Here is a 27,765-nt window from a genome sequence, read left to right on the forward strand (position 1 = left end):
TTTGGTCATTGTAGGAAATTGTGTTCTCAGTGTAAGTTCAGTAGAGGTGAAAATATAAATAAGTAAACTGCTTAAAAGCGGGAACAGTCTCTTATTTTTCAGTGAGTATTTCTAGCACATTGCCTAGGCTGAGCCGCTGTAAGATAAGTGAAGGCCAAATGTGTTAATAATTATTGAAGTTAACTCATGGGTACATGGGGATTCATTATCCTATTCCATAATAAAAATTTAACATAAACAAAATTTCAAAAGATATCATCTGGGACTAAAACTCTCTAAGTAAAGGAGTGTGTGTGAAACCAGTTTAGGCATTTGATAGCGTTCATTAAGCTGCCCTATTAGCTGTGTTTCCCTGAAAATAAGACCTAGTCAGACCATCAGCTGTAATGCATCTTTTGGAGAAAAATTTAACATAACACCCGGTCTTATATAATATAAGACCAGGTCTTATATTAATTTTTGCTCCAAAAGACACATTAGAGCTGATGGTCCGGCTAGGTCTTATTTTAGGTGAAACACGGTACCAGTCCACCTTCCTAAACCTTATGCCTCTGTGTTTCCTGTGATTTCAAAACTTCCTTAGGCCTCTAAATTCTCTATTCCTCTATACACAGTGCTAAACATAAAAGTGAAGAAAGAGTGAGGCACAAAGTTAAGGGGCATTTCAAATCACACATATTCCCCCAGGATTCTTGACTTGGCCCTTAAGACTCACTGCTTTGGTGAGACACTGGAGTGTTGTCATATCCCTCAGGTGTGTTGGGTATTGAAGAAATGAGAATTACTGGCTTCAGGGACACCTTTCAGAGCTTCCCTGGCTCTTTGGGTCTCTCTGTAATGGCAGACATCAGCCTTCACTTATCGCTTCCTATTGTCTCCCATGCCCCCATTTTGCCCTCAAGAACTGTGCTCGTCTCTCAAGCTTGGATTTTATCCCAGTATCAACCTAGATAAGGCATAAGGGTCTGCTCGAGCTTGCTACATAATAGGCCCTATATAGAAGTCTTGGTTGTATGAGTGCTACATGCAAGGTACTGACTGCTCTACCTGCTGCACACCTGTGTGTTATTCTGACCCTGTGGTATAAGAGGTGTGACAATTAAGTTCGCGAACTTGTTGCAACGATGTTGCTAACCTTTTGTTAATATCAGAGGGATTATTCATTATGAACTTGTACCGACTGGACAAACAGTTAACCAAGTTTACTATTTGGAAGTGCTAAAAAGGCTGTGTGAGAAAGACAACCTGAACTTTTCACCAACAATTCATGGCTGTTGCATCACGACAATGCACCAGCTCACAGGGCACTGTCTGTGAGGAAGTTTTTAGTCAGTAAACAAATAACTGTATGGGAACACCCTCCCTACTCACCTGATCTGGCCCCCAATGACTTCTTTCTTTACCTGAAGAGAAAGGAAGTATTGAAGGGGGAGGACATTTTGATGACATTCAGGACATCAAGGGTAGTATGAGAACAGCTCTGATGGCCATTCCAGAAAGAGTTCCTGAATTGCTTTGAAGTGTTAAGTGCTGGCATCAGTGCATAGCTTCCCAAGGGGAGTACTTCAAAGGTGACCATAGTGATATTCAGCAATGAGGTATGTAGCAGTTTCTAGAATGAGTTTGAGAACTTAATTTTCCGACTTCATAGTTACAGAGACAGACTAATAATCTTTTAAAAGGTAATGTTATAAGGAAGCCTGAATCAAGTGTGTAATCAGCAGTATGGAAAGGCTGTAACCTTTGGGAAATATTGCTCCAACAAGTTAGAACTCCAGGGTTTTCTAGAGAAGAGTAGGACTTAGAAAATTAAAGATGATGGTAACCATTACAGGAAGGGCAGTGGCATGAAAGATAATGTAAGTAGAAAATGGCTGGTTATATTTGTGTAAGAAAGTCAGCCTTCCTTCCACTGAGAAGGAACACAGTGTTAGGGAGTTGGATGAGGGAATGAAGTTGGAGAGGTAGGAAGATTTTCATTGCCTGGCATTGGACATTTATCTTTTAAGTGCTGGGGATCAATTTCAGACATTTGATCAGGGGAATATTGCATAAAGGTGAGATTGGGGAAACTAAGTTTACACTGAAGGAGGAAACTAAATGGAGACAAACAGTAAAGAGACTATTGAAATACTCAATACCTAAAATTATAAGGAACCTAGATTCGGGAAGGAGTGATGAGTATGAGAAACTATATAAAAGAAATGACTGGGTCTTGATTATATGTGAAAGAAAGAGGTAAAATTTTTAAATGTCAGTAAGATTCTGAGCATTAAAAAAATGAAAATAGGAATCGAACCCTTGACTGAGAAATGGTAGGGTAAAATTAATTTTTCCCGGTTTTAGATACATTAATTTTAGGTGTGCTGAGACATGCACATAGTGTGCACGTAGATGGCCGTCAGGCAAAAGTATCAGTAGACATGTGATAGAAATTGACAGTCGTCTGGTTTCAGATTGGGAAATCGTGCAACTAGAACTCAGGTTTGAAGTTATGACCGTAGAAAAAATTTTCTAGGACAGAAAGTTCAGATTGCAAAACCTGGAGCGCTAAAAGAGAACTTGCAGTGATGAGTTCATTGATGGATGAGAAAAAATTAAAGTCAGCAAAAGACAGAGAATAATGGGGTAGCACAAAGGAGAACCATGTTAGTTTAAAGCCATGGAAGCCACAGAAGAAAGACTGTGAAGAAACTAGGATGTGATTAGCAGTGTAAATTGCTTCAGAGGTCAAGCCGAATGAAAAATGGCAAGTGAGTTTTAGAAACTAGAAGGATCTAGAATTACCAGTTGATGACATAAAGTTTGACTATAAGGATTTGAGATTATAGTCATTGCCTTAAATCTTATTCCACACATTTCACACTTGAAAAAATCCCTTTTTAGTGTATTTTTATCACCAACCACTCATAGGTTAGTCAAGAAATAAAGCATTTGTGTCTAAGAATTCTGTAATCTTCATAGATGTCTTGAGGACTTGGAAAGAATAATTATGTAATCTGTGTGGGATAATATAGCTTTTGCTTCGTCATTGAGGCAGAATAATCAGACCTCTGTATTACATGACTTGAGAAAGGCTTTTCCTGAAAGAGGTCAGTAATGTGCAAATCCTGTTAAAACGTTAACACTTTTTAAGTGTTACAAAGAGGAGATTGGTATTTTTGAAAGTTTCCTCATCATCCATACCTTTTTCATTTCAAAACAATGTTAAGTGCAAAGCAGGATATGTAACAGTTACATTAAATTTACTTCTACAATATCTCTATGCAGTAATGTCATCATTCATAGTTTCTCTCTAGTAGTTGGCATCACTGAAAGCTCTCTCTTTGGAACTCGCATCTTATGGCCTCCATATCACCCTGTCCCGCTCCCCTACCCCCATCTCCCCTTCCTTTGTCTTCTTCATTAGTTCTTCATATCATACTCTAAATATGAGTGTTTCCCAAGGTTCCGCTCTAGGGCCTTTTGTGTGAGTCTCATGTAATTTCTTCCTGGAGCTTAACCAGTGAGTTTCAAGCCGTGCTCCAGAGCCCTAAGATTTCTCAGAATTGTCTCAGGAGGTGCTGCAGAAAGTTATTAAAGGATGGCTTTACCCACCTTTAAAGTAGAAGAGCCTTATCTCTACGTTTTTTGTATATTGGAGTTTCATGTAAGATTTCATTTGAAAAAGGAAGTCATTTCTGCTGCTTAAAAATAGATACACATACACAGTGAGAGGGAAAGCTCAAACACCATTGACTTAAATTTCTCTTGTAGGAATGACACCGAGGTCTTGCATCTCAGAGCCACTCTGGGGCTTCCTTGTGTGCACTGGACAGAAGGCTGACACTGTCACTTCAGATTCCACGTCTGACATAAGATGTGCTGTCCTTCTCCTGCCAAACTAGTTCTCCATAACAGACACTTGTATTTCCATTCATTGCTTTCCTACCGTATGTCCCCGAAAATAAGACCAGGTCTTATATTAATTTTTGCTCTAAAAGACACATTAGGGCTTACGTTCAGGGGATGTCATCCTGAAAAATCATGCGAGGGCTTATTTTCCGGTTAGGTCTTATTTTCAGGGAAAGACGGTACTCTCTAAAATATGCAAATTCAAAAGAAAAGAATTAGTTTTGTCTTTTTTTCTTCTCTTCATTGCTCAGTCATCAGTCTCTACAATCTGTTGATTTTTTCCTGAGGGCATGGTTCACATATTCATCCCTTATTTTCAAATACCACAGCTTCCTCGGTATTGAGGTATACAGTTCCTTATGTTTTGGACTGCTCTCTGAACCTCCAAAGAGATCTGTCTCTAGGTGCTTAGCTCTGCAGTGTATTTTGAAACCTGGAGTCAGATTTCAGTTTTCTCAAATAATGTGTTCGTCATTATCATCATAAACTCCAGAAGCATTTCTTCCCTATTTTAGCAGTGTAAATGGGGATCACACTGAGCCCCACACCTAATAATGACATAGCGGTTTATTTAGTGCCTTGTATGTCCTAGGTACTGTGCTAAGCACTTTATATGTATTATTTTATTTAATTGTCCAAATGATTCTACAAGCTAGGCGTTATTATTATCTCTCTTTTGGAGATGACAAAACAGAGATTAAACTACTTGTCCAAAAGCATACAGCAGATAGATGGCAGAGTCACAATTTGCACTCGGTACCATCTGACACCACAAGCCAAGTGTGAAAGCTATCTGTCCCCCCCCCCCTTCTTTCATGGGGAAAAGACAGGTAGGTTGTTGGGCCAGAGCCACTGAAAGCAGCAGTCAAGGGCAAAGGCACTAGCTCTGTAACTGTTCTTGAAAGACGCTTAGGGTTCACGTTCTTAAACTCAGCCCATACATCTTGCACCATAAAACAGCAGTGCTCCCATCTCCTTCTTTGTGACCACTTTTAGGCTTCAGATTGCCAGTTTGTGATATTTTTTTCTTCCTCAACCTCAAGATTGTCCTTGATGTTGGTCATAAATTGATTTCACCCTATCAAACAATATTTTCGATGCAGTTCTGAAATGATCCTAGACTCTATTCGTCACTTCCTATTAGCGCCTTTTCTTGTTTCTAAAGTCTAGACCCAGCCTTATCTCCCCCTATATAAAACCTACCCTTGCCTAGTTATGCTGCTCTACTAATTATGTGGGAACATACTCTTCATTGTACTAATGCTGGTGATGATGAATAGAGATACCTTATTAACGCATTGATTTGATTGTAAGGTCATGTTGTTGTGTGCTCAGTGGTCCCTGGGCCCTGGCGTGGTCCCTGACAGATAAGGAGGAAGGATCGCTTAACGACTGAGAGCATGAGCTCTAGAATCAAGCTGCACAGGTGCAAATTTTGAGTCTGCCATTTAATTACATGTGACCTTGAACAAGACACTTAAGTTCTTTGTGCATTATTTTCCTTATCTATAAAATGGTTGTAGTGAAGTATTCACATCCTACAGTTTAAAGATGAAATGATACTAGATAGTAACTCACTCAGAAAACCTCCTGGCAAATAGTAAGTACTGAATAAATATTATTGTTGTTACCAGTGCTCGATGAATATTTGTTGAGTGCATATTGAGGGTCTAATCTGTACACTTTGCTATGTTTTTTACCTATAAATCATTTAAAACTTAATATAACGCTATGAAGTGAGTACTATTATTATCCACATTTTGTAGGCGATAAAATGGAAACTTAGGTTAAATAATTTACCTGAGATCACATTGCTAATGAGTGGCATGCATTCAGGATTTGAACATAGTCTGACTTCAGAACCCATGCTGCTTCCACCACATCCTTCAGCTTTCACACAGGTGCTTCCCAATCTTTTCTGCCTATGCCAGTCACAGAGCATTCCTGGAACTTATTCAAGCACCCAAGAACATTTGCCCTGCTTCCCATGTTAGGAACACATTCTTCAAACCTTGAGACCTTATACTGCTGTGTACGTAGTTGATGATCATTGAATGCTTGAATGAATGAATTGCTGTCATTGTTTCTTACAAGGTCATTGTATAGGACTACTAGTGGTATCCTCATCAAATTAAAAAGGAAATTAATACTGGATAATAATTATATTTTCTTGTTTATGATTCTTTTAATCGCCTACAGTCCTGCAGAGCATATGAAAATGTAAGACTTGTTTTCTTAGGGATTAAAAAACAACAGGATGAGCATATATTCACTTACGAATTTGAGAGATTTTCTTTATCCCATTGGTCTGGAAGTTAAGAATACTGACTGTTGTGGAGGTGTAGAAGTAGTCTGTGTATATCTTTGCTTCCTTCTCTTCCCTCACACATAGTGTAGCATCATCCATTCGGCCAATTTAGGGATCCGACAATGAAGAAGATAGATAAGGGCCTCGCTTTCATGGATCTCGTATTTTAGTGGGAGGTGACAAACATAAACAAGTAAACAAATAATTACAGCTAGTGATAGCATCAGGCATTTAGTAGTTTCCCATGATGAGGGAGTTCCTGGTGGTTGGAAAGTGAGCATCTGTGCTGGGCGTACAGCAAGAGCCACGGGAGGGGAGTGCCGGGCAAAGGGTGCATGCGCACATCTTTCCAAAAGGGCACACACACACATGTTTCTTATGTTTAGTTAGTCCTTGGTTTAACTGTCTCATGCTTGGATGCAACATATGGCTTTTACTTTGTTGTTTAGCCACCTAGGTTCAAAGAGACTGTCAACAATAATGCTCTTCCTATGGCAAAAGTAATAGCATCAAGCCATTTTCACAGGTGCTATATTTCTTTTTTCCTCCCTTCTACTTCTCAGGATGAAATGGAGCCTAGAATCAAAGCAGCAATGGGTTTTCTCCATACCTGTAAAAGATTAGCTTTAGTCATCAGGGATGATGCAAGCAGGAAAAAAATGCAAGAAAACAGAAATGGAGCCAAAAAGGACAATTTCTGATTGTAATAGCTGGTTTCTGTTTCATATCACTGAGCAAGATGAGAAAGTTTTGCAGGGTTTTATAGGAACAGCTTCCACGGTACTAAAGGATGACCTCACCCTCGGTGCCCTTGCCAGGTGCTTAGCCCCATTCTGAAAACACAAGGTTGAATTTCAACATGAAACAAGCCAGAAGGATGGAGTGACATTTTCAGGTGACAGTTGTGGTTCTATTGCCTGTAATTAACACCTCTTAACCCTCAAACTTGCCCATGCCTTTTTCAGGCTGTTGAAGCTCAAATCCGAAGTTTTGGACAGACGCCTTCTCAGCTCCTCATAGAGCCCCACCCTCCCCGAGGTTCCGCCATGCAAGTGGTAAGTGCTGCTTTCACTCTTCCCAGTCCTTGCCTCTTCGAGACCTTGCTTGGCGATCATATCAATCTCTTGTTGCACTAGAGATTCTCCACCACATCTGTGCCTGTTCTCATGCAGTGCTTGTTAACCTGCTAACATAACAACCAGCGAAAAATTCTGTATGCTCTCCTGGAGTCTTGGGAAGGTAAACCTTGCTCCAGTACTTTAGTATTTCATCAGTTCGCGTTTCGTGTTACAGAATGAAGAGGTTTATAATTATCACGTATCTTCACTGTAGGATAAAGACTCCCGACATAGGATCGATAAGTTTTCTGGTTTGAGCCTGTTCTTTGCTAGATTAGGTATGTTACTGTGTTTATTCTTTACATCCCAATATGTTTTTCAGTATGGACATTTTAAAACCAATCCTCATATGTAAGATATTGTTGCTGAGGGTCTGGGACCTCAGAGGAAAAAAATGATGGTTTGGTATATAACACACCACCCAAAATTTAATGGCATAAAAACAGTGATTTATATGTCTCATGATTCTGAGGGTTACATGGGCATTTCTTATGCTCTGCTCATCCTGGCTCCCTGGCACGCTGCTGTGGGGTAGGCTGAGATGGCTGGACCTTTCTTTCCATGGGGTCTTTCATCCTCAAGGAAGGAAGTTAGGTCCCATGGTGGAGCACTGTTCCAGGAAGACACTTCTGGAAGACTTCTGGGGGCTTGCTTTGGAACTCACACATCATTTATACCACATTCTATTTGTCAGGGCAAGTCAGAGGCCAGCCCAGAATCAGGAGTAGGGAAATGGACTCGAGCTGCAAAATACTGTGGCCTTTCTCCTTTTATAGTTCCTGAAAGTTCAGGGGGGATCATTCTTCAATGTTAAACAAAAAACTCAGCACAATGAACAAATATCGAATTGTATGATAAAAATAATGTATTTAAAGAACAGACCATAGGTATTATATTTTTTTCTTGAATTGTCCCTCAATAAAATAAGTTGCTCATTACTGTTTTAAATTAAGAATAGGAACTATAAAATCTGTTTCCATAAATATAATGGATAATTTGAAGTAGAGTCTGATTCCATGTGGTGTGTCTGAGAGGAGGCAGAATTTTGACAGATACTGGTGAGGAGGGCGTAGCACCCAAGAGGGCAGGAGATAGAGATGTGGCCTTTTCTACCTGTGGCTTTTTTTCTTTCTCTTCTTTGTGTCTTTTTCCCTTTTGCCCTCTTCATCATCTTCTTTCTTCTTTCAAGCCCTTTTAACCTTCTTTTTTCTGGTCACATGAATTGACCACTGTAATAAGCTACAAGCATTTGAAAAATTGTTTGCATCCTCTTGTCCAAGTGTTTTTAAACAGGTGAAATCACATTTAGATGAGCATAAAGGGTAACTTCGGTGAGCAGAAGACTATACAAAAAGCGAACAGTTAGCCAGACAATGGAAGAGAATGCCATAAAAATAGTAAGAATGATTTATGTTTGAGGTTGGGAATTAGTTTTAGTAATAGCTTGTCTGTGAGACTCGGGCTGCTATGGAGCTGGCTAATGGAAGCACCTCTGCTGCTCCAGTGACTTTCCACCTGGGTCACTGCACAGCCTTGGTCACTGGGGCAGTGCGGGAGTCCCTGCTGCCATGCCTCCCTCCCTGGCAGAAGGATTGCTGGTTCATCCAGGCAGAGCAGCTTTTACTGTCCCGAGGGTGGGATGGCTGGGAAGGCACATGCTCACGTCAGGATGGGAGGCTGTCTTTCCCATTATCTTTATCCACTGAATTGAAAACCTGAACTCCTTTCAGACTTGTGCAAATCGTGTTTTTCATCTTACAGATACATGGGTTGGGAAGAAAAGTGTGTTAGAAAGAAACCAGAGATGTCAACAAGCGTACACTTAATCTGGGAAAACCGAACGAAATTTGGCTAGCGGTTTCCTACTTCTGCCTGAGATGGGGCTCCCGGGGGCACCCAGGGAGGGTCTGCTTCTCTTATCCCTTTTTTACAAATTGTCCTGCTCATCTGCAGGGGTTGCCATCAACATAGACTCACCCAAGCTGGGCATGCTTTTCCCTGTTTCTGGTGCTCCGATCCCATACTTACTAGCCAAGGATCTGATGGCGCTTCTAAGAGAGTTTAGTTTCCTGCTATTTGCCTGCATTGGGAGCTTAAGTCAGGATGGACTGGGTGGGAACAGGCAGGAGGGACAGCCTGATGCGAGAGGGCGGAGGACAGTTCTTGATGTGGTGTCTGCAGCTTTCTGTGGAAAGTGGCTTGTCCTTGCCTTGTGGCTAAGTGTTGGCCCACTAGAGTCACTATGTAAACAAGACATTCTTCCTACACATTAGAGATTTTTCAGTGTTTTTTTAAAGGGCATAAACATTGGAATTATTCTATTTGAGTCTAATTGTATTTACAGTATGAGCTGTTAAGCTCAAAAATATGTATCAACTTCCTCACAGTAGGAATTTATGATGTATCTTATACTCTGACTTTCTCAGAGTGTGTATAAATTGACTTTGGTGAATATTATTTTAAAAAAAACTGTGTAATTGAAAAATAAAGCTTGGTACTCTGAAATTAGGTTCATTTCCTTTTCCCAGGACTTCTTCATAACTAGCTTATGGGATGTTTTGGTTGATGTTTCTCATTGTTTCTCATTTCTACCCAGTTTCCCAGAATTCCTTAAAACTGTATCAAAGGCCCTTTGTATGACAAAGATTACTTATTGATACCAGAGTTTTTAAAAATAAAAGGTCCAAATGTTTATTGTTTTTACTGCCATTCAGATGAGTACCCCCCTCCACCATCAATGCACCCCATCCCCCCCCACACACACGAATATAGCAGAAATTAAAGCCACCTCGTGCTGCGTTAAGTGCATGAGCCATAATATACACCAGGTGTAGTAATTAGCAGGCACACGGAGGCTGCCTATTTGTCTGGTTTTGCTGCTGTTACTGTATCCCCCTGTGTTTTCTCACCATCAGATAGTTGGATTTAATTGAGGCCACATCAGATGAGGCATTACTGACACCTTTAATTGAATGAGCATCCAGGGAGGATTAACTCATAATATTGATTGGCTTTTAGCCACTTGCTCAGAAGGGTGTCTGGGTAGCTTATTAGTTGCCTTTATTTACACCTTTATGCAAAGAGTGCAAATAGGAATTCTTAGTGCAATATGTTTTTCTAAGTACTCTTAATAACTTTTTTAAAAGGACTGATAATAAAAATGCAAATGTATTTAATTTTTTATTAGCAGTTCTGAGTAAATACATGTTAAATATATGTGTTTACACATTTACATATACCTGGTGTTTTGAAATACGGCAGGAGGAAAGCAGCCAGGAGCACTTCATCAAAGTGTTTCAATGCCGAATGATACTAATCAGCTATTAGAAAATAGACGTGGTAGAAGAGAATTGCTGAAAATGTGCAGCGCAATTACTGTATGGTAGCATACCACCACAAAGTATAAATAAAACCAGTAAATCAGAGTGGCGTTATATATGTCTTGGATTATGATATACGGGTTGGAGGGATGTTCTAAATCCTTAGTAGTCTTCAAGATTTATTTTGTTGCTAGTTATTAGAATAGACAGTGTATTATTTAACATTTTTAATTACTTTCTGCTTTTCAAAAGAAATTATGTCTTGAGCTTTGGTTTTTTTCCAAGAGAGACAGAGGGGCAGCAGCGAGGTCTTTTCATCGGTAGATACAGCGGCAAGCAGGGGCATTTGCATTATACTAGGGCAGTGTTTATGACTCGGCACACTATATAAATATATTGTTTTTACAAGTACATTTAATTATGCATTGCTTTGAAACACCTTTCTAATTAAGTTTGTATGTTACATTTATAAGTTATTTCTCTACTGTAATAATGCATGCATGTTGTATAGCTATTGTTTATAAATATGTTTGTTTTAATTATCTCTTTATTTAGCTGTCAAAGTCTTCATGTAACTCATCACAACTTTCTGATGATCTTTGGAAATGACCTTGGCTTTTGTGCCTGTTGCCTATGCTCATTCTATATTTATTTATTTATTTATTTATTTATTTATTTATTTATTTATTTATGTATATATTTACTTATTTATTTATTTTGTATTTGACGCATAGTAGCAATTGGAACAGCTTAAAGCGGTTACCCTCCCCCAATACTTTGCCTATTTAGAATGTAAATCAAATTATTCTTTTAGTTTTTCATGGGAGTGGGGTGGGGACGGGAGCCAGTAAAATGTCTTGATTTTTAAAGGGTTTCTGTTCATGTATTCTCATTCAATCACCCAAAAATTCAACTAATGATGTCCATGGGAAACCAGCACACCCTCACTGCTGTTCCTACGCGCCTTTCTGCGCGCTGCGCTCTCACTTGGACCTTGTGCTAAGATGGTCTCCCTCTTCTTTTCCTGCACCCTGTCTCTCTCCTGTCTTGTCTTCTCCTTCTTGTCTGTGGGGGTCTCGTCATGCCCACTCAATAGTGTCTCCTCCTGCAGAGTCCGTTGATGTTCACAGACCAGGCCCAGCAGGACGTCATCATGGTCCTGAAGTTTCCGTCCAACTCTCCGGTCACCCACGTGGCAGCCAACACCCAGCCCGGCCTGGTCACTCCCGCCGTGATTACGGTCACCGCTAGCAGGCTATTCGCCGTGAACAAGTGGCACAACCTTCCTCGTAAGTAAAGGAATGAGCATTATAAGGACGGTAACCATCGAACACAGTATGAAGATGTTGTAATATCCTTGTACATGTATCCCAGCAGTTAAGCTTTTTCATGTTCAAGCATTGTCTGAATCAAAATGTTTACTAGTTTGAAAGGCTTAAAGAAGTCCCATCTGAGGCGTAAAACACAAATGTTAAAACATAAACCATTCTATGGCATCTGGTGTTTTCTCTTCATTCCCAGGAGATAAATATTATTTCTACTATTTTAATGATGTCCTATATTGTGTCCATAAATAGTATGGGCTTACGTATCAGATGGTCCCCTTTTTCCACTTACTCATTCATTGCCTCAGTAAACACTTCTGATTGTCTACCATGTGCCTTGCTCTCTTTAGTTCAGTGGATGACAGAGAAAACTTAAATTACTCTGCCAAAATACTGCAGACCCATAAATAAGTACATTCTCTTTTTCCATTAAGTGCTAAATAGTTATGGTAACTAATGGCAAGATACTGAAATAACCATTAGAATCATAAACCATTCAAGTTTAAAGAGACGTGAGAGTTTGCCTAGTCTAGCCCCACTCTTTACCTGCGAAGATACTGAGCGCAGGAAGCTTGCCCTGATTGGTCGCTGCTGCATATGGCCAGTCAGGGGTGGAGCCTGGTTGGAACCCAAGTTTTCCGACTCAGATTTTATGACCAATCCTCTGTGATTTATTGTCTCTCATTAGAACAGGAATGTTGGGTTCTGGATTTAGCACTGGTTTTTCTTTTTCTTTTTTTTTATTTGGCCACTAGTTTGAAACACTTTTTTTTAAAACGGAAAATCTTTTAAAGTCCTGGAGATTATAGGCTTTTTTACTAAGCCATTGTTTAGATGGGGAATTTAAAAAAAAACTAGGTTTTAATCATCTGTTAACTTGTCATTAAGTGTATAAACTGTGCATAAAGCATTGCTCATTATAATACCTGAAACGGTTGCAAAAAAGTACATTCTTGAACAAGGGCTTCATGCTAAATTACATGGAAGATTTTTTAGAATGGAACAGAATTGAATTGTTCAACAAAAAACCTTGTGCCCTGACTATGCAGTGAGGCACCCATGATGAAGAAGATGTGGCTGATGTCAGAATTTATTATTAGACACAGCCATTTTCCTGGCCATTACAAATGAAATGGATGCCAGTGTTTGATTAGAGAATAGATCTCAGAAAAAGTGGAGAAGGTAGACATTGAGGCAGGTATATAATGTCTCTAGTGTTAGGTCCTTTTGTTCCTTTTTTTTCAAGTGAACTTATCTTGCAGAGGTAAATGTGTATGCAGATGATATATTTTGGAACTAGAGATTATAATTTGATTAACAAATGTGATTTTTTTTGGATTCTCTAAACACCACTTGTTATAAGAAAAATCTTTTGGTGGTGCTCTCTGTCCAATACACTAGAAAATGTGCCTGCTCTCTGTGTCGTTACCCTTAGAGCTTGGCAAAATCACCAGTGGGCATGGCATCAGAGATACCAGGGTGCTTATCCTGGGCGGCTGGTTGTGGCAGCTCTGAGAACTTCTTCCATTTAAACAGAGCAAGGCGAGACAAACCTTTTCAACTGCCAGAAAGCCCTGACCACTCTCCGCCTCCTCTCTAGTTCAGCTTAGCACAGAGCTAACGGGAACTGAACTGGCTCAGCCAAAGCGCTCGTAGGTCTGCAGCTGATCTTCAAGCTGTTCAGCACACTCACTCAGCACTGAGGCCTGAGCTCCTGACCGCCCCCTTTGGAGCAAGCCCATTTTCCTGATAGACAGTTTGCTTCCCCTAGTGCTTGGTTGTCAGGTGTTTTTTTCCCCACTTCCAATTTATATACGAGGTCAGACAATTAAGTTCACGAACTCATCCTAGAAAAAGTGCCAGATACCTCATTGCTCAATATCACCACGGTCACCTTCGAAATGTTCTCCTTGGGAAGCTATGCACTGATGCCAGTGCCTAGTCCTCCCTTCAAAGCAATTTTAGAACTCTTTTTCTGGAATGGCCGTCAGAGCTGTCATCGTATTACCCTTGATGTCCTGAATGTCATCAAAATGTCTTTCTTTCAATATTTCCTTTATCTTCAGTTAAAGAAAGAAGTCATTGGGGGCCAGGTCAGGTGAGTAGGGAGGGTGTTCCAATACTGTAGTTTACTGGCTAAAAACTCCTTCACAGACAGTGCCGTGTGAGTGGGTGCATTGTCGTGATGCAAGAGCCATGAATTGTTGGTGAAAAGTTCAGGTTGTCTAACTTTTTCACGCAGCCTTTTCAGCACTTCCAGATAGTAAACTTGGTTAACTGTTTGTCCAGTTGGTACAAATTCGTAATGAATAATCCCTCTGATATCAAAAAAGGTTAGCAACATCATTGCAACAAGTTCATGAATTTAATTGTCCGACCTCATATATGTAAAGTGATTTAGGGGAAGTGTCCCTCTGCTGGAGTACCACTTATGGTCCATCTGCTGTCCCCAGCCCCAGCTCACCTTTCTGTAAGATAAAAGCTTAGGGGATTGCATATGTTTTGCCAGTTATTTACCTGTCATTCTCCCCAGTGAGGCTCTTTGTGTCTGTACCTTGTGTCACTAGTAGCTTTTGTCCCCACCCTCTGGCCTTACAGTATGACACAGCAGCTCTTCCCCAGATAAATGCAAAGAATAATAACATAATACAGGTATGTTATTGTTCTACAATGTGATCTCCAATACTGAGCTACACCTACACCTAAAAATATTAAGCATTCATTGTATTAAATCTATGCTTCATTTAGGAGATATTTACATAAATCGGATCTTTCATCCTATTGTGTGCTACCCTTACCTGTCAGTATGCCTCGATTTAAAACAAATGTCAAAAATCCTTAACAATTTTTCTTCAGTGAATATCAAATTCATGTTACACTTTTTGTTGTTGTTGTTAGTTTAGCTTCTGGTTCTTTTCTGAGAATCTGTGATTTCCATAGCTTGTTCATTAGACAGCTATAGTTCCTGTCATTTTTTTCCACTAGTGTCTGAGTCCTGATTTAGAAAAAAATTCATCTTTATCCTTCTTTCTCATTCAAAAGCCCTTGTACAACCTCAAAAAAAGAAATTATAATAACAGCTAACATTTGTAGAGTATTTCCTAGGTTCTGAATACAGTTTTAATCACGTTACATGTATTAACACACTGAATGCCCTCGACAACCCTACAAGGTAGACTCTCTATTTAGGTTAAATCATATAAAATTGCCACTTTTATCAGTCAAAATGTCAGGTATTGGTAATTTCATATGGTTTAACCTAACCTGTCTAACCCATCACACAGATCAGGAAACTGAAACACAGAGACTACATAACTTGCCCAGTGTCACACGGACAGTCAGTGGCAGAACTGGGATTGGAGGCATGACCCAAACCTCTCACTGACAGTTTGGTTTCAATGTTTCTATGATCCCAGGTTCTCAGAGAAGTAGAGAAAAATCCTCAAGGTATTAGTGTTAGTACTGGTATTACTAGTGTAAATGATACTGTTGGGTAAATCAGAAGCTATGGTCCATTTTCCCTGATCGGTCCCTGTCTGTGTCATGTGATTTCTTTACTGGCAGAGCCAGTAATCAGCGAAGACAATGCCTTCAGTAAAAAAGAGTGAGTCATATGGCTTCCTTTTTTCAGCTACTTTAAGTTCCTATAAATATTCAGCTATAATTGTTAGTGCTAATATTGTACTTACTCAGTTATTTTATCAGTTATTTTGTCTTCCAAACATCCTTGAAAAGTTTGTATTTACTAACAGGGGACATGATGACATAGTAAATTAAAAAATAATCTAATGAACTCTTTGGAATGTACCCCATTTTTATTTTCAGCCCCTCGAGGACAGTCAGAAAAATATCCTAAAATCTGGTGGTACTAGAGCTGATACAAACCAAGCAGTTTAAATGCTTATGAGTCTATAAAAGGCAGATACTGACCAGGATGAATGGCTGAGTCATTTGGGGAAAATAACTTGGAAAAGGGCCCAGAACGTAACTACCAGAATTACAAAGCTGAAAAGATCATCTATTCTAAACCCTTCATTTGGGGTTTATGATTTGCCTAAGGTTGCATAGCTGGCCAGTGACAGCTCTGGTTTCTAGTATACTCCCTCCCTACCTAGGTCTCCTACCTTTCACAGGGAAACAGCCTACAGAATCTCTTTTCAGTTACAAAATATAAGTGTGCCCGAATCTTTAGAACCATTTTGAGAATTGAGCAAACTATTCTTAGTATGGATTGATTTTTGCTACTCATTTACTTCTGAGAGTATTTTTAAATAGAAACCATGGATATATTAAATATTAATAAATTTTTTTAAAAAAAAACCTCAGTCAAACCTTTAAGAGGATATTTCAGTCAAATGCATTTAACTAAAACATTTATCTGTGGATAGCTTTCTTTATTTTTATTCAAACTTTCAATTGATTGATTTTCAGTGATGGATGAAACATTAAATGTTCCCTGACTTAAAGCCTTCCCTTTCTCCATCATAAATTGACGTTTTTGTGGATCCTTTGTGCTGCAGCATTCAAAACTGCCTTTTAAAGAAGTAACCAAAAAACTAGTATTTGCTACAGTCAGCAGATGGTTGTCACATTTTGTTTTCAGCGCGCTTTACCACTTAATTTTGTTTTGTTGCAGCATCAGAGGTTGCCAGTCAAGCATCTGCTATAGCTTATGGCTGAGGACTGGAGCCACTGCTGATGGCACATGTTCAGCACAGCACTAATCTAAAATAAATGTTTAATAAGCCAGCCAGGAAAGCACCTGGATGGTTTTTCTTTCTTTAAATTTCACAAAACTGTATGAGAGATTTGGAGGTTGGAAACAATTCTACATAAGACTTGACTTACGCGTTTTTTTATGTAGTTTGTGTATGAAAAATAATGCTTTTTTTTTTTCATCTTGTGAATTCCAGCTCATCAAGGTGCTGTACAAGACCAGCCATACCAGCTGCCAGTGGAAATCGATCCTCTCGTAGGTCTGTCACTTCCTTCTCTCTTTGCGATTCATTAAGCTCTGTATGGTGGCCCTGAAGTGTAGATTACAGTTGTTTTTCACTTGCTGGTTGCTGGGAATGGAATTTTCCTGATAAACCATTTGCATGCAAATTGGAATGCAATGAGCTGTGGCTATGCTGGTATTTCATCAACTCCCCCTCGTTGGTTTGCCTAATTTGAACAGGCCTAGGACGAGTGTCACTGAAAATTAATATGGATGCTGTAATAATGTGTGATTGAGAATGCGCATGAAGTACTGTCAGGATAATATTGGATCTTTTCATCACTCAGACTTGTTGATGAGCAGGAGTGAGGCTCGTGGTGATGAATTGGTGCACCAGTAATGTGATGGAGCTCCTTTGCTAGGGAAATTTTCATAATAACAGTGGGGTTCTCAGCAGCACTGTGTTGTGAAAAATAAAACTGTAGTGCCAGGGTTTCATCATTAAAGGAGATCAATCCTTTCTTCCTGGACCCTCTGTTCAGTCTGAGGGGATTAATGTGCAATTGCAGAGCAGTTTCAAAGTTGAAATATATTGCCTTCCCAATGGCAGTGTTAAGATATTTGTATTCATTTTCCTAGGGTCCTACAGCCCAATAAATTGCCATTGGAGGTTAAATTTGTTCAGCGCAGGATAAAAAAAGGAAAGGGAGGAGACCAAAAAGAGTCATTGGGATGAAATGAGCATCTGCAGGGAACGGATGTCTTAGAATATTTAATTGCTGTTACACTTTTTGAGTAGGTTAGTTGAACTTGCTAGCTTAGCATTTTTCATTTTTATGGCTGATGAACTCAAATGTGGCTTCACTCAAAATGTTAAGCCTTGATAGTAAATATGCTATTCAGTAACTTTTAGAATAAAACACTTCATTTCCTAACTCTAGGGGTACGCTATTTGCATGAGTCTAGGGGTATGCTGTTAGCATGGATGTTTGGCTCGTAATTTTGTCAAATTTCCTGGCACAAGTAAACTTGTTAGAATTTTGAAGTTTTTAAATAAAGCATATGCGTAAGCTGATTTATTATTTTGAAATTCAAGATGTTCCCTATGTATATGTCACCCTTTTTGTCTTTGAAACCATTGTTTCAGTAGACAGGTAAATTGTCGCCATTTGCAGATGAACTGTCAAGATGAACCAAAATAACCTTTAGCTGAAAACTAATTCATTTATCATTTCCCCAAATATAAGCAGAGATTTAAGAAGTAAATCTATATGTAGGATAAATACTACTCTCATTCCTAAATCTTATTTTGCTTTGAGTAGCTATGATTTGCCATATATTAAAAAAAAAAAAAAAGCTCACTTTGGTAGAGTTTTAAAAGTCAGGAAAATAATAAAGCCCATTTGCTAAGTCGTTTAAAGCATTGTTTCTGAAGTATAGACTTATTCTTTGCCTGAAAACTTGACAATGAATATCCTATAAAGTCTAGTTAAATGAATTCAGCAGTTGTAACCCTTTAGACCAGGCATGGGTAAACTTTTTTTGGTAAATTACCAGGTAGTAAATATCTTAGGCTGTGTGGGCCATAAGATATCAGACACAACTACTTAACTCTGCTGTTACAGCACAAAACCAGCCATAGACAATATATAAACAAATGAGCATTGCTGTGTGCCAATAAAACTTTATATACAAAACCAGGCACAGGCCACATTTGGCCTGTGGCCATAGTTTTATCCCTGCTCTAGATCGGTGGTCATCAGATTATTTGCTCTGATATTCCCTAAAATAATTGTTCAAAACATGCACCTTTCTACGCCTTTTTAAATTGACATCTGAAAGTTTGCATCACAAGTTTAAATGGTTGGAAAGTTTATAATTTCTGGCATACTGTATAAAATGTTAAATATATCAAATGGAATCTAAATATCAAAGGGAATTGATGCTCAACATATTGTTTTTGAAAATACATTAAAAAGCCATTAACAGTTGAAAATTGTACATTATTCCTTTTCCATCTTGAATTTGTATTTTCATTTGACTTCCCGTACACAATTTTAGCTTATATGATTAAAAATTATAAATTTTAATAAAAATTATTAAACAAAAACCAAATATTTACTAGAAATAAGTATTCAAACAGTTAGCTCCTGTATTCATGAATAAACATTATTTGTTGCTAAATGAGACAAGATTTATCAACAGTTCCATCCTATTTTTTTGTTTTTTTATGGTTGGAAGCTCTGAGGAATGTCACATATGAAAATGGGAAAAGAGTTTTAACAATGTCACTCAAATCTTTGAACTCTTTCTGAGTTACATGACAAAATTCATATAGTGAACTACTAAGAATTATTTTTGTGGTCTATCATTCAATGATCATTTTAACAATCTATCATTGAAACTTATTTTTAGTATATGTGCTGCTGAAGTGAGCACCATTGACACTTATTTTTAATGATCCATCAATTGACAGCCAGATTCTATCCTCCCTCTGTTTCATTGAAAGCAATGATTTGGAAACCACCTACCTTGCAGAATGATTTGATACCTACGCATTCACTTTTCAGCATCACGTTAGTATTTTGAATTGTCCCTTTATTTGGCTCTCAAAAGATTTTTATACCTGGAGGTCAAGCACCATTTTAAGATTCTGGATAGGAAAGAAATATGCCTTTATCTTATCTAGTGAAGAAGAGCATGTGAAAGGCATGGTTAGAAAGGAAAACTCATGGGAGAGTTCTCAGGCAAATGTATTTCAGGCAGGAGAACACATGAAAGTTGAGGAACTAGAAATTGATTCCCTTAAAACCATCTGTGCCTGTGTGTCCCTTGGGAAATCTTAACATCCACCACCACCACCATGACCACCACCAGGGATATGCATGCCCCAGTTTAAAGACTGCTTATCTAGATAAATATACCTAATTTTCATTAAATAAAAATACTTTCAGTATTGAATCTCAGGAGGTTTACCAGAAGAAATGAGATAAAGAAAGGCAGTTGTGAGGTAGGTAGAATATTTAGATTAGATTAGATAGATAGACAGACAGACAGACAGACAGACAGATAGATAGATAGATAGTCGTAGTGTTAAATTACAAGTAAGCACTTACTTAGAAAATAGTTCATCTGAATGCTGAAGGGACATCAGCTGTTACCCATAGATACTTTGTGCACGCGCCCAGATCTGTCAAACTAGGGAGATCACGCCAAAAAAAGGGACCAGTATGAAAGTATATCATAGGAGCAAAAGTCAAAAGGTGACAAAAACTAATATATTTATAATTTTCATGTGGAATAAAGTACTGTAATAATCAGCATAGAAAGTACTACATTCCTTGTTTTTAATTGCTAGGTTTCTTGGAATTAAAAAGAAACAAAAAAAAACTGAATTGTATAACACAACTTCACAGCAATAGGATACTGAAGTCTCTCTGTGATACACTATAATACCCATAAAAGCTTTTCCTCATCTGTCAGGAACTCCCCTTTGTGTGGAAGGAGACCGAAAATGACCCCAAACTAGAATTCGGCCTTTTTTACTCCTGCTGTCACCTTCTAGCCCATTAACCCCCCCAAAAGTATATGAAGCCTATTATCAAACAGTTATGTAATAATCATACCTGTTTAGTTGTGCAGTCAGACACTAGCAGAGTTTGCAGTATTTCACGTGTGTATGTGCATGTTTGCTATGTTGGGTATATCCTGAGGACAGGGGATATTTTATTACTGTGTGGCCCCCATGGTTCCCAGCAGAGCACTGGGGAGTAGTTTGAACACTTTTTTTCTTCTGTATTACTTTCTGAGCCTTCTATTAAATTGGCCACATTAACTTAGTTATTATATACAATAATGTAGATGTTTTCTTATTTTTCAGTTTTTTAATAATGCATTGATAGTATTTAAAAAACATGAAAGACTATGCTACAAAGTATATAATAATCAGATACAGAAATTTTGTTTGTTCCAATTTCTGGTACAATCCAGAGTCTTTAGCCACATAAGAACCATTATTCGTATTGGAAAGTTGGTGTGAAATACTCCTTGGATGACTAGACGCAAAGCTTTCTATGTCGTTGGCCTCATAATGCCAAAAAAGGCATCTCCATGAAAATTCCTCTTCTGATAATGCCATACTTGGTAGTGCATTTCTCCAGGGTTATTACTCTTCCCATGTGCTCGATGTGGGTCTGGGTCTGACCTCCTGCCTTGTGACAAACCCATCTCAGGTGCTCTGTAGCACTTGGAAAACACACTGCCAGGCTGTCTTGTTTTATTGCTTACCTAAGGAGTAAGAAAAGTGGCAGTGTGCTGTGCTTCCACGTTTTCAATTACAAGTATCTTTAATCGTCATTCCACCCTTTCCTTACATATGCAAGTGCAGCTGTAAACAGGGGAAATGGGAGTTCACATCCAGTCAAATTAAAGACCTGTTAAAGCCAAAGTAATACAAGATGCTACAATGTTTCAAATATATGACATTTAAATTCTAATATCTCTTCCTTGTGACAAAAAAAGTTAAAAGTAATAGATTGTCACAACATGAATCCATTCTCATGGCGATAGATGTAATGAGATTGTCAGAAACACAAACCTAACTGTGATGCAATCTGGAGGTTGTAATCTAGTTTGGTCCTGCCCAAGAGCTGGAAAAGCATATTCTGAGAATTGTATACGCTTTTTAAATTGTAGTATGTTGTTATTTCTTTCCTCTAGGCAACATTTCTTACTGAGACGTTGAATTGAGCTATCCACATTCTTCCAACAATCAGATGTGGTTTCCTATTTGGTTTTTCAAATATTACTATATTTAAAATTAAAGACCAAATATTCTTACCCTGCAATGTGTCACGTCTCCTCCCTTACTCCCCACCCCCAGGATGACAAAATATAGGATTAGTAAGTGGGTTTAGTAAGCTTTTTTTTTTTTCTTCCTCCATTCTCACAGCCAGCAACACAGGAATGCACAGGAGGCAAATCACTGACCTTTTAGACCAAAGTATTCAAGTCCATTCCCAGTGCTTCGTCATCACATCAGACAACCGTTATATTCTCATCTGTGGCTTCTGGGATAAGAGTTTCCGAGTCTATTCTACAGACACAGGTAACAGTTATTTCCTTCTTCCGTGAAGTAAAGTTTACTACTAGTAACACTGAGAGACTTGGAATGCTTTCTCATCTTCTTCCTTCTAAAAAGTACACAATTCTAAAATTTGTAAAATAAGGAAAAGACACTGTTTTTTCATTTCAAGTAATCTATATAGTCCACTACTATAGTCCACTATTGATTTAATTTCAGCATGTTTTTAAGAGGCAGTGTTTTATGGATTGTCGCCCAAGCCTCATACTTGTAGAAGGAATGATTCATTTTAAAACCATATGCTGGTAAGTAAATACCATATCCACATGTGTATGCGTAATCTTACGGCAAGTGCACACACATATAGGTGTATTTTCCCACTTGTGTGTAATTTAAAGGATATTCTCCTTACTGGACATTCTCATTATGTATATTTCTTGGGAATAGATATTTTGCCTTCACCCATTTCTGCATAGACTCTTACTGAAAGCTGCATTATCATGAAGAAAAGTAGTTGACTACTGATATTATGTGTGACCGCTCTTGTTAAAAATATAAAAGTTTAAGTCTGTATATATCTTTGCATGCATGACCCTAAGGACAAACCAACCTCAACTCAATACTATCACAGGAGATCCAATCTAGTAAATGTTTATAAATTTCTGCATAGAGGAAATTGAGAAACACTGAAAAATGCAATGGAATCTCGTAAAGTATTTTAGAGACATTAGAGGATTAAATAGACTTATAGTAAATATGTAGCTGAATATATAAAATAATTAAAATTAGACATTAATGCATTAAAACTTGATAGATACTGTAAAAGTAGATATTTCTACAAATATCTTGATTAAATAATGTGGGACTAGGAAACAGTATTTAAATCTTGTGAGAATAGGAAATTCGTTTTAATTGAAATTTCTAGTTTATTAAATGTTTTACGGTAAATCATCTTTCAGTCTTGTTAATCTTTATAAAATGTATGAGTCCCTGCTCCTGCCCTCCTAAGTATAGTGTATGGAAAAATTAATTGCTGGTTATTCAAGGAGTTTGTCCTAAGTATATTTTGACGATAGTATTGTAACATAGCTATGAGAAAGTAGAGAAAATAGTTGAATATGTACTGTTCATAAAATAAACCCTAGAACTTGTTTGTGGACATGATCTTGTTTATTTTTTGTTTTATGGAATCGATGATGTAGGTTTTCTTTATAATTTACATCTTTATTCTTTAGATCTAGAAAGAAAACATCGTAATTCAAGTCTTTCTGATTAATTGGGCTTTTACTACGTGTTTGAGTCTATTAGGGTGATTGCTGTTGAACCTAAAACTCCTCTAGAATTCTTTAGCAATACAATGGGATTGATAAGTTTTCCTGAAATATATTTATTATTATAATGACTTTTTTTCTGATTTAATAATCAAATTGAAATTTTAACCTTTTCTTTCACTGTTTTGGGAATGACCACCTTAGTATGATTTGACCTCAAATTGGGCTTCATTTTTCGCACAAATTGTCAGATTAAAATTGTTCTGTACTCTCACAAGATTTTCTTAAACATTCCTTTAGATTGCTTATTGGGGGTTTTTTTAACATTGTTGAAAATTATTTTTCAATTTGTATCCTTTAAAATTTATCATTTTGGTTTACAGTTCCATTAGTTTGGGCAATGTAGAGTTACATAACAACCCCCACAATTAAAATTCAGAGCAGCTCTGTCACCCCAAACTTCCTCTCCCACCTCAACCTCTTCATAACTGCTGACCTATTCTTCATCTCTACAATTTTGTCTTTTTCAGAATGTCGTGTAAGTGGAATTATATATTATGTTAGTCTTTGGTTTTGTTTGACATTTCAGGATTTGGAGTTTGTTGTCATTCCATATCATTTTTAAAAGGCAGTGAATATTAATATTTGTAAAATAAAGCTAACCTCACTTTTGTATAATACTAATTGAAATAATTCTTACGCTCACATACAGTTCTTTAGAGTTTACAAAATTCTTTCACATACATGATATTGTTTCAGCCTTACAATGACTGTGAGACAGAACAAGTGTCCTTATCCCCATTTTTCAGATGACGAAACTGAGGTTTAGAAAGGTTGACTTGTTGAAATTTGTATGGATAATGGTGATAGAACTGGGCATTGGAGCCAGCTCTTCAGACTTCAAATGCAGCATTCTTTATGAGTATACCATGTTATCTCATACAGCTGTTGCCTGTCAATCATTGGTTAATTTGGAAAACACTATAATTTACTAAGTTCCTAGTATGTCTGCCATGTTACATTAGACTTAATAAACTACATAACATTTATCGTCTTTCTAAAAACCTTCTACTTTATTGTTTTCAGAAATGTGTGTGTGTAAAACATTTTCACAAGAAGTAGTCTTATTTTAAACTTCATTTTAATGGACCTGACTTGGCTTATACAATAAAAATATTTATACTTGCCAGAAAAGTTGTGAAAAAAATCTCAAAGGATAGTCGTAGTGTCTTTCTTAATATCTTGTATACAGACTCTCATGCTAGTTTTTTTTTTTTTTTTTTAAGTAATTTCAGTTAGGGTAAATATGTGTTTGTGGTTTTATGACAATAGGAATACTAAATACATTCTAAGTTTGGCAGAAAAGCAAGGGAAAAATTGTATGCTCAATAATATATAATGACAAAGCTGTCACAAGTGTTGAACTCAATTATATTTTAGCACATAATCTCCCCCCCAAAAAAAATCCTTATTAGGTTTGGGAGAGGGTGGGGAAGAAACACGGTTGTATCAAGGAATTCTTTTAACATAAATCATGCTTTCGGGACACAACCAGAACAGCAGAGACAACAATAAAACCTTTCCTCGGCAGTGGGAATTATTTTCAGGCCACATTTTAGTTTCAGTGGTGCAGAGTCCTGAGCTTGATTTTTTTCTTTTCTTTTCTACTTTTTTTTTGGAGCACGGCTGTCAAATAAAACATTAACTAGAAAATTTGTTCTGTCAAAAAATGGATATTCTCGTGCTTGTGGTAATATTTGATATTAGTGTGCGGAGAGGTAGACTGGTATTAAAGGAAACAAAAAATAAAGGTTGAGGAACACTTATGAGATTATCAGAAAATAATTTACCGAAAGAGCAGCAGGTCTTTATATGCTGTGATTTATTTAGGAGGAGTGGACCTCAACCTCATAGCAATAACAAATATTGCTGAGGAAGGCTGCCAGAACAGGAACAAGTAAACTTAAAAAAAACAACAACAATGTTTTCCAGAATTGCGCGCAAAGTATAAATTATAGAGAATAAAATTAATCTCTATTAGAATATGAAACTCTTTAGATGTAAACACTTAAATGTCACACTCCCTCATTTTGGTCTTCCCTGACACCCAGTATAAATTTGTTCTACCGTATTATCCTCACTGATCCTCCCTTGTATTTTTATAATACTTATCACTATTCCTAATCATATATCTGTTTGTGTTAGTTTAATGTCTGTCTGCTCAACAGACAGTACGTACTATGGGGGCAGGGACCACGTCTACGTACCATGTCTGTTTACCACTATATAGATGTAGGAAGGCCTCATGCTTGGCACTTAGTAGGTGTTGAGTAAGTGTTTGTTGAATGGAAAATAATTGTGATGACTTTTAAGACAAAAATTAAACCTCTAGGAAGTATTAGTTAAAAAAAGAAACCACAGTAACTGCGTATACATTTTTCTAACACTGACATCGTAGATACATAGTGATGCCTTAACTAATCAGAGTTAATAAATGAATCTTGGATAATTCTGCCACTGTGTTTAACCCATCCCACTTTTACGGATCAGTCTTTCCACTTTTCTTCACATGAGTTGGAGATTAAGCAAGGTACCAAGTGAATAGCTGCTCTTTTGCAAGCCTCCTGTTTCTTCTGTGCCACCAGAGCTCACGTATCTAGTTGTAGTTATTTCGCTCATTCTCACTTCGACAACCCACTGAGTTGATGAATATCAAATCCTAAATAAGCCTTTTCTAAGTAACATACTTAAATCAGTCCTCTAGTTTGCATTCTCTCAGCATTCAGGTATACGCTGAGTCAGAAGTCACTGCACACTCTGTGATCAAAACCATAATCGCAGTGTGGTGGTTCCGTTTCCTTCAGTAGGTAAAAGTCACTGATTTAAGCTTCAGTTTTCTAATTTGTAATGAGTGCACCTAGCTACCTAACTTTTTTCTTATTTTTTGTAAGTCCTCTAATTTAACCACACCCATTTTATCACTAAATCTCTCCACTTTGTTCTGCATATAAATTGGAAATTATGTGAAAATTATTACATTTTTTTCATATTTAATTTGCTCTTTTTCTGTTCCATTTTTTATTCTAGAAAGTCTTGAATGTTTTGCACATTTCCTTACTGCCATAGCTAATTTTTAAAATGAAATGTTTTGATACAGTTTTAAAGGCTGAAGAAATGTAGTCACAGGAGAAAAAATGTACTTTATTAATTTTGCAATTTGAGATTGAAATGAAATGGATTTTAAAGTTACTGGTAGTAGTCTGTGCAAGAGTGAATGCATTGTATTTGACTTTCCATCTGATTTAAAGTATATTTCAGTATTTTGTTTCTAAATTTGCGTCATTTATTATGAGGTTTGGGTTTATTAAAATAATTAAAACAATTTAATATAAATAAATTTTTAGTTGTATTTAGTATTATCTTGAAAAGTTAAATACACATAGTTGAGACCTTATCTTGTGCATAGGTTATGCTGTGTTCCATGTTAAACACAAACTTTTTAGGCATATTAATTTTTTTCAGCTTAGTGGTCTTTTTTCCTTGACCATTTAAATTATATTTTTATGACATCACTGAAACACTTATTAAAAAAACTCATGATGAATAGTAAGAGTAGATTTTCTATCACATTCGTTTTTGGATTCTGTGGACATTTCAAAGGAAAATTTTAGCTAGAAATTGTAGAGAAGGGCTGCTACAGTATTTAATTATTTGGACAAGCTTTTGCGAATTATAAACACCATCCATATCTGATTAAACAAAGATTCTAAAAGGTGGAGGCTTTACTTTTATTCTGACACCATTTTGTGAACAATTCATCCTGTGTCTGAAGCCCAAGATATGTGGAAGTTTACTGGGTTCCTCTCTGCCGTCCCCAGTCATTACCATCAGATAAGCTGCCATAATTTCATCATCACCCCCAAAGGAATTTTCATCATTCAGACAATTAAAACAAAGAAGAATGACTTGGCTCATGTAATTCCAATTTAATAAAACAAAAGCTGTCCAAAGTGAGCTCTATTGCCCTTGTACAGGTCACCTAAAAAAGGAGAAGATGAAAAAATGCATTAAACCTTTACTAATTCAGAGATGGGTTTGTATTAGTAAAGTCTGAATGGTACAGTACTTACAGAAAGGCAACTAAGTTTTGCATGGTTTTGAATCACTTAAAAAACAATTTTGAGTAATTTAAGAAATGGTTCCAAATAAGTATTCTCCTGGGCCTGCTTTTGTCAGTAGATATGATTCATTTGTAATTTGTAGTATCCATGTATAATGATACAGTGTCAGGGTCCTTAAATATTATTTGAGTTGAAATAGTTTTTGCCTTTCAAAAATGTTATTATCACTGTTCAGTTGGTGTGTGTGTGTGTGTGTGTGTGTGTGTGTGTACTATTCAAAGAAAACTCTTAGGTTGGACCAGATCAAATTTTATTGTAAAGTCTGAATTATCAGAATCTGAGTTAATATGGCTTTATTATCTCGTAAGTTAAATGGTCACTGGAAT

At 37.3% G+C, this 27,765-nt stretch overlaps 1 protein-coding gene across 2 annotated transcripts in view; it reads left to right on the top strand.

Moving 5' to 3' along the window:
• LRBA (LPS responsive beige-like anchor protein) overlaps nt 1–27,765 on the top strand; it is a 560,879-nt gene that overhangs the window by 507,630 nt on the left and 25,484 nt on the right. For both annotated transcript variants that reach the window (XM_019722880.2, XM_019722903.2), the window contains exons 49-52: nt 7,168–7,257; nt 11,752–11,929; nt 16,879–16,941; nt 21,856–22,011. In XM_019722880.2, the coding sequence (XP_019578439.2) occupies nt 7,168–7,257; nt 11,752–11,929; nt 16,879–16,941; nt 21,856–22,011 (487 nt within the window). The remainder of the gene's footprint in view (nt 1–7,167; nt 7,258–11,751; nt 11,930–16,878; nt 16,942–21,855; nt 22,012–27,765) is intronic.

Source organism: Rhinolophus sinicus, linkage group LG07 (genome assembly GCF_036562045.2).
Source record: "Rhinolophus sinicus isolate RSC01 linkage group LG07, ASM3656204v1, whole genome shotgun sequence".
In the NCBI taxonomy this organism is placed as follows: domain Eukaryota; kingdom Metazoa; phylum Chordata; class Mammalia; order Chiroptera; family Rhinolophidae; genus Rhinolophus; species Rhinolophus sinicus.